Raw genomic sequence first — 7,836 nt, 5'->3', positions numbered from 1 at the left:
GCTGTCTCTTATCAACCTTTTCTATATATATATTTTTATTTTATTTTACACATATATAATTCTTTTTTTAGAAATAAAAAATCTTCCTTTTCTTGTTCATCGTCGTGTTTTCTTTGTTTTTTTTTTACTCGTGCTAACCAAAATCATAAGAAAATATTTTCAACCGGGTCAGCTATATCTAATTTATTATTAATTATAAACTTTTACTAATCAATATACCCAAACTAGTATATATCATTTTTATTGGTAATTTGTTATTACTTATAAAATTTCTAAAATTAAGTGATTGTTATTAGTAAGTTTAATTAAATGGTATTAATTTTATATTAGCAAAAGTGTTTCTAATTAAATCTCTTGATAGATCTTTAATGAAAAAAATTGCTAAAATTATTGCAAAATCTAATATATATAGTTATAATTATTTTATAAAAAATTATAATTATATATATATAAATATTAATTTTGTATTTTTTCTTGAAATCTTTCCTTCAATATCAAAATTTATTGATTTGATGTCTCTCATATGATATGATACAATAAAACCTCTTATATTTTCAACACAAGATAAAGTTCTACCTATTATACAAGTTATATTTTAAAAATACTATAAATATTCTTTTTTAAAATTTTATAAAAAGTAACACTATTTTAAAATTAATCCATATTAATCTGATGACCCACGAGTTGACACAATAGCCTAGTGATCTGGGTATTTCATCGAGTTAGACTTTGGATTGAGTGTGACGGCTATGTTTTTACTGTGCATATGAACAGTGGAGAAGTGCCGAAGATATTCATGAAGAACTCATCTTGTGTTAGGTTCCAAGTTGCAGTGATTGAGAACTTGATGCATTGCATAGAAATGAAAACTATGTAACTTCTCTGGATCTGTGAAAGATTAAAAAACCAGGTTGTAAGGTTCTTGAATTGAAGCTTCACATCACAGTTGCAACACCTCAAGATCTGTTTCCAAAACTCACAAGTGCGTGTATATTATTATGGAGAGTCCAGAAAAGCTACGTTGCAAAGAACATGAACAAGCAGTCTAATACAGCAATAACTGTGCCCCCCTCCCTGAGAATCTTCTTCTGTCTATCAAAAGAAAGGAATGTCTCAGGGGAGACACTCCTTTCAATCACTTGTGCTCAGATTTTATGCACGACTCATGCCCAAGTCATTTATATCATAATCCTCTTATAGCACAAGCTTGATATCACATTACCAATGGCACTGTCAAATCATGTCAATCCAAGCTCAAATGCACTCTAATTGTTGTCAATCTACCCCAAGAAATGAAAGTTAAAAATAGTTAACATAGTGAGCAAATCTTCTCCTGTTCTAAGCTCAAAAGATCAAACCAAGGGCAATATTAATCGCTGCAAGATAACTCCATTTAAAATGAATGCTCAGATTTGCTTCATGAACATGATAAACAGAGGGGCCATCTAATTAATGCACTGTGATGGATGATGAGCCCTGTGAGCTCTTGAACCATCCACCTATCCCATATGCTAGAGTAGTACCTTTGGAGGTTGGCACTCCAATCCAAATGTCCTTTCAGACATCGTGTCCCAGAAATATCATGTAAACTAGAGGTTGTATGGCTAAGAGGACATTAATGGAAGCCAACATATACTTTCAAGGTTGGATCGATCCAATAACTGTGCAGTTAGAAAGTCGGTGTCCAAAGAATAATACGGAGGAGCAACATCAGCACAGCACAAAACTAGCATGAACATGTCAAGCTTTTCAATGAATATGGTGGTTTTATGCATAGTTAGACCTGAGTCAATCCAAGCTTCGATTTAAAACACAAACCACTGATACGATATTGTTTTGATTAAAAAAAAAGATCGGTTATTTCCAGCGATCTGGCCTGTACCAAGCCTCGAGTCGGCAGGTCATCAAATGTCAATTCAAAGTAAAGAAACTGACATTTAGTAATAATATGAAGATAGGCAAATTTATAGAACTTATGGACACTTACAACAGAAGGAAAGTATTGGGACGAGGAAATCCTTAGTTGCTATTGTTCTTCACAGTATGGTGGTGTTGACCGAATACACATTTCGTTTCCATCATCATCATCCTCACCTTCTTCCATCTAGTCACTAGGATGGCATTATGAAAAGACATGGCCATTAGTTTCTGACCTCTCTAAGAGCAGAAGATTGAAAATTTTTAAGTTAATAGCAGAGGGATATCTTCATAAGATTAGCCCGACAGAAGACTACTACCACCCTTGGGCTTCTTCTGGATCTTTTTCCATAGGATGGCATCTGAAGTATCGAGTCAAGGAATTGCAGTTCAAATCATCAATTAGATAGCAGAATTAACGCAAAAGACCTTTTACAGACATTACAGCAGTAACTTTGTAGCATTTAAGTGAGTATGTTAGAGCCTGAACCCTGCATCTGCACTCTATCCAGCTCTCAATGTAGCCAGTGGCCTGTAAGAATCGGGACATTTCCTCACTAAACATACGCAAGAGAAAGATGTAAGGTCCCATCGCTAGCAATTCAAGCAACGAGAACTCTAAGAATCACCAGACCAGAAAAGGTAACATACTGAAACAAACAGTAACAGTTAGCATACAGACTAGGATCCACAGCAACATTTCTCCAGCAGAGGTGTCTTTCGATATTCGCATTGTGCCGATCCTTTGGATTCCCCTCTGTTCATTAGCATTGAAATCTCTTTCTGCTTGTCTTGCTTCAGCTCCACTACCACTTCTTGCTGCATTTCCTGTGTGAAGTCAAACGATGTAAGATTTTCAGGCGCATATATAAGGTTGCAATTAAACTTTGAACAATTACCCGAAAGTTTAGACCAAATTCTGGTGTGATCAGATGGTTGTTCAAAAACATTAATTCACTCTACATTGTTGTCCTCGAGACCCTGTCCCATCTCTAGCCTTACCATGCGTCGTGGTAGCCAGATGCGGAGCTTCTGATGGATTTCCTTCACGGAGCTGTGATACGAGCCTGTTTACCAACACACGGTTTTTCCATGAACTGCATCCCATTTTAGATGATCGTACGTAATACTGAATCCCTAATGGTATGAACAAAAAAACAAGTATTGCTGATGCAATGTGCATTAAAGATGTACGAGTCCAAATTTGACGCAGCTGAAGCTAAGGAGAATAAGAATCAAAGAACAAGGAAGACTGTACCTTCAGTAAACAGGACCAGGAACAAGCATTCGTCAACTTGAGCATATGACACAAATGTTATGAAAACTCGAACCAGGACCTCTACACCTTCAGTTCCTACACACCAAATGTCACATCCACAGAGTCTCCATTGTGAGTATAGTGGGCAAATTCTTCAGCTGGTTCTATCCACAGCCGAGTGTGCATTGAAGAATATTGTCTGCAGTTGAAATTTGAAGCATGAATGTCCTGTTTGAAATAGGTCAAGGATCAAAAATAAAAAAATGAAAAAAATCACGAGTACTCACCCTCATTGGTCTATATAACTTCTCAAGTCAACTGTTTTTCCTCCTGTTTCACTCTCAGTATCAGAAGCCATGGAAGTAGGTTCTGTTGCAATGACAGTGATCACATGTAGCCATGGCTGAAAATTAGCTAGCAGCCTGTTAAAATCACGGGGTCTCACAGCTAAGCTGCATGGATGTCTCTTCCTGTCAAGAGATAGAAGCTGGGCGTCGGGCTCAACATTGCCAGTAACATGTAGCAATCATATCTCTTACTCCTATCTCTGAAAATCTCCGAGGCACCTAACACAATTCAATGAACATATAGTATATACATTGTTCCATCATCGCTACATTACCTTCATTCCTTTCAGAATTCACATCATGACTAGACATCGAGTCATCCCACCAACTAACTATAACCTTCACTTGGAATCAACTCATCAAGTCCTTAATATTGGACACTAAAAACCTTCTTATGGAGGGTGTTGACAGAAGGTTTAGCCACTGGTTCAGATTGTAGACTTCAATCCAGGTTGCAAACTGTGTGGTGGTGTAACAGAGATTCACTTGCATCTTTTTTTCAGCTTGTCCTAAAGCTCGAGGAGGTAGTGTGGCTTGAAGCACCAATGCATGGTTATTTATAATTCAAAGCTTCAATTTCCCTCGATTTTTCTTCGTTCGTGAGGAAAATTCTCAAAGAATAATGCTAGTTTACTCAAATCCATGGGCAAAATTATCGTAAAATTAGCATTAACTTATATTCTCAATCATACATAAAGGGAAAATTACCGTACACTTTCTATTAGCTTCCTATTTCCAAATAAAAAAAAATAAAAAAAATTAAGGAGTGTATCGATATTGTATGAAAAATCTAATTATCGTTTTCTCAAAAAAAAAAAAAAAGCATATCTTAAAAAATATCTAAAATAAATATATAGAAGTGAGAAGGTCGTAAATATTACATAGATGAATATAGTTATCAAATATAATGGAAATTTAACTTCATATAAGACTATATAAGACTGAATCATGAATTAATCTCCCATTTTTCTTTTAAATAAAATTCATCATTTAGATAAAAAATTTTAAAAATCATTGAAGTTGATTCAACATCAATCAAATCCATTCAAATTTGTCCAGTTAATTCCTTACCTGGTTGAAAAACAATCCCGGTCTGAGCAGGCTCCGGGTTGAGAGATAACTTATGCAAACAAAAGGCCATGAGAAACGGCAGCGTCTTAAGTCAAGACTCTAGAGGGGTATTTCCGTCCATATATCCTCACACCAATATACTAGGGTTTTTCAGGCATATATAAAAACCGCAAAGCAAGCCATCATCTCCTCCTCAGCTTACCGTAGCAGTTGCAGCCTCTCCTCTTCCTGTACTCTCTCTCTCCCTATTCTCTTTCAATAACTGCGAAGCGCACAAGTTTTCTTAACAAGGGTTATTTGTGAAATCAGGTGATTAAGAGCTTTAACTGTATTTTTGGGTAGCAAAACAAGAAAGTCAAGATGCAGAACGAGGAGGGACAGAACATGGATCTTTACATCCCCAGGAAATGGTATGTTACCTTCCTTTAATTTCTCTTCTTGGGTTAGTTTTGTTCAGATTAAGAATCCCAGTTAAGGTTTTGTTGTGTACTTGTGTTGTTCTTGCAGCTCTGCCACCAACAGGCTTATTACCTCTAAGGACCATGCGTCTGTTCAGATTAACATTGGTCACTTGGATGCTAGTGGTCATTACATTGGCCAGTTCACCACTTTTGCTCTCTGTGGTTTCGTTCGTGCCCAGGTATTTCTGTCTTACTTGCTCTCAGAATTAGAACTCAGTTGTTTTGTCTTGTGATTTTTTATGTGTTCTGTGATAAAATGTAGGTTATTTATTATCTGCTATCGTTGTTGTTGATAGCATGGTTTCAAGTTAATAGCTGCTAGTAAGTGTGGTTGTGTAGTTTTGGTTTAGTATTTGTCGACAAGGGTTCCAATTGATGGAGAGTGGTTTCGTTTTGACCTATGTAGATGGGGTCCTTGTCTGTTAGGACATGTATTCTTGTCATGGAATTCATTGGTCACTGATAGTCTGATGCCTTTATGATGTAATAGCTTACAAGTTTGCTGGATTGTCTCATGTTTGGTTTATTAATTTCTCTCCAAATGTTTTTGTCCAAGCTGTTACTAGATTTATCTTTCCAATTATATTTATCTTTCCAATTATATTTATCTATCTTGATGTATTTCAGGGTTTTTTGGTTTGTTAAATATTTTTTTTATTTTACTTTTGTTGAGCGGGAATTTTTTGTTTCCTATGCTTTGCCCAATGATGCACAATACAAACTGTGTTGAACGGTTGCAAATGGACTATTCATTGCTGGCCTTCACTCACCACCACCTCCTCCTCCACCTCCACTATTCATCTACTCCACCACACATTCACACATTGTGGTGATGTGTGAAGGCCTTTGATGAATCCTGTTTGCGATAAATCGTGTATGATTTTCAGAAGCTATGAGATCTGAGGGCATTCTAACACTTCTTTCATTTTTTAAAAATAAACTATGTATATTATATGGAAGTGTTATTGCAGCTAATCTTTTTTCTCAATCATCCTCGGTGCTATTGGATTGTGAAACCTTTTATACCTATGCAGAATTTAGGATTCATATTACTGTCATGGATTTTTTGGCTTAAAATCTAGTTTAGGGAAGGGTTAATGATCCCTGTTAGAGGCTCTGTTTAGGAAGACTTTTTGCTGTATATTATAAAATGCTGAATCCTTTTTGGTTGTGTCTCACATGCTGTTTCCTTCACTTTTTCTCTAATAGCTTAACATTTCACACTTTGTCATTCTCTTACTGTTCTCACTTTTGAACAGTATAATTTGTTCATTGTTGCTACATTATTTTTATGTATGCGATAATATTTATCTATCTATTTTGAAAATGGTTTTAGTGTTGTAGTATATTCTAGTAAACAAAATTCGATTTTATGTTTTTTTGGCTGGGATCCTGTTTTATTATTCTTTGGTTAGCCCAAGGATGCACAACATAAACCATGGCTGTTCATTGCTAGCATTCACTCACTACCACTTTCACTGCTGCATCCACCACCTCCTCCCTTCCACACAGATTGATATGTTTTGGCAGTGTGAAGGCTTTTGATGAGTGCCTTTGGTAATAAATTGTGAATGATTTTCACAAGCTATGAGATCCGAGGGCTTTTAAACATTTATTATATATAATGAACTATATTTAGGATACTGAGTTATGCTGGAAAAACTTGATATGCATGCATTTGTGTTACACCGTCCGAATCAGATGGCTAGATTTTTCATCTTTCAAATAGGAATTGGTATAATCAGCTTCTTTTCACATTAGAATGATAGAGATCTATGTTGGATAGAAAGGCCTGTTTTGGCTTGGTTCTTGGTGAATGTGTTACCCTTTTGGATGCATTTCATTCATTCACTACTTGGTTCCTTTTTGAGTAACCACGTTAGGGTTTCCCTAGACTTCATTAACATAAAACGTATGAGGTTCCTTGATCAGGCCCTCACTTGTTGATATACTGCTGTGTTCCTTAGCTCTTTCTACGCGTTTAAGATATTTCACTGCCTCCATGCCCATCTCACATGTGATTTTATACATATTTCCAGGGTGATGCCGACAGTGCCGTGGACAGGCTTTGGCAGAAGAAGAAGACTGAACTCCGCCAGCAGTAACTGCGTTAGAGAATACTTTTTTTTGTCTTAAACATTGTTAGTGCAAGAAGAGTGGTGTGATAGCAGTGACAACTGCTCTCATTTTCGTGAAACCATGTTTAATTTAGTTCTCTGCCTGAACAAGTTTATCTTTTAGCTTGAGTATATTTTGAACTCATCCTAGATCCAAGATTTTAATTTTTGGTTGCCATCAAGTTTTTTGCAAGTTTGAACGTCTTGAACTCCACAAGTGAGGTGGGGTTATCTCTGTCGCAACTAAGGCCTTGTTTGCTACTGCCTTTAATTTAGACATACCTTTTATTTACAAATGGAGGTCAAATTATTTAGGTTCAATGTTAGATTTTATTCTTGAATTCTCGAGGTAGTGTTAAAATAATTTGATTTGTAACATTTTATCAAATGCTGTTATTTTAAGTTTTTTACAAATAAAAACAATTAAAAATAAAGAAACTTGATTTTTTTTTGCAAATAAAAATAATTAGAAATGTAGAAAAAGCGAGCTCTGAATGTCGCTGAACAATTCTCCTTTTTAATCATGGCTGTTCGGTTTTTGTTTTTTCTATTTTTAATTATGAAAAAGTCAATTTTTTTAAAAAAGATGTTTATAAAGTTTGGGCTAATGATTGAAGTTTGACAATCGGTCCTAATGATTTTCTTTTATGTTAAATCTTAATAAA

At 35.5% G+C, this 7,836-nt stretch overlaps 1 protein-coding gene and 1 pseudogene across 1 annotated transcript; one reads left to right on the top strand and one right to left on the bottom strand.

Annotated features, from left to right (window-relative positions):
* Positions 1–2,026: 2,026 nt before the first annotated feature.
* On the bottom strand, positions 2,027–3,803 carry LOC133694897 (uncharacterized; annotated as a pseudogene).
* A 930-nt stretch (positions 3,804–4,733) lies between these two features.
* LOC133693291 (small ribosomal subunit protein eS21y-like) lies at positions 4,734–7,349 on the top strand. Its single transcript, XM_062114477.1, has 4 exons — positions 4,734–4,824; positions 4,903–5,003; positions 5,101–5,233; positions 7,094–7,349. The coding sequence occupies exons 2-4, from the start codon at positions 4,954–4,956 to the stop codon at positions 7,157–7,159; spliced, it is 249 nt and encodes an 82-aa protein (XP_061970461.1). The 5' UTR covers positions 4,734–4,824; positions 4,903–4,953; the 3' UTR covers positions 7,160–7,349.
* The last annotated feature ends 487 nt before the right edge of the window (positions 7,350–7,836 follow it).

The sequence above is a fragment of the Populus nigra genome, chromosome 5, assembly GCF_951802175.1.
Source record: "Populus nigra chromosome 5, ddPopNigr1.1, whole genome shotgun sequence".
Classification (NCBI taxonomy): Eukaryota; Viridiplantae; Streptophyta; class Magnoliopsida; order Malpighiales; family Salicaceae; genus Populus; species Populus nigra.
Note: the sequence above shows the minus strand (reverse complement) of the source record. Positions and strands in the feature narration are given on the sequence as shown.

Excerpts from the sequence above, each read along its gene's own strand:
- LOC133693291 (XM_062114477.1), top strand. The coding sequence starts at position 4,954 with ATGCAGAACGAGGAGGGACAGAACATGGATCTTTACATCCCCAGGAAA. Across the intron at positions 5,004-5,100 it reads CTTTACATCCCCAGGAAATG|CTCTGCCACCAACAGGCTTA; the intron begins GTATGTTACCTT and ends TTGTTCTTGCAG. Across the intron at positions 5,234-7,093 it reads GTGGTTTCGTTCGTGCCCAG|GGTGATGCCGACAGTGCCGT; the intron begins GTATTTCTGTCT and ends ACATATTTCCAG.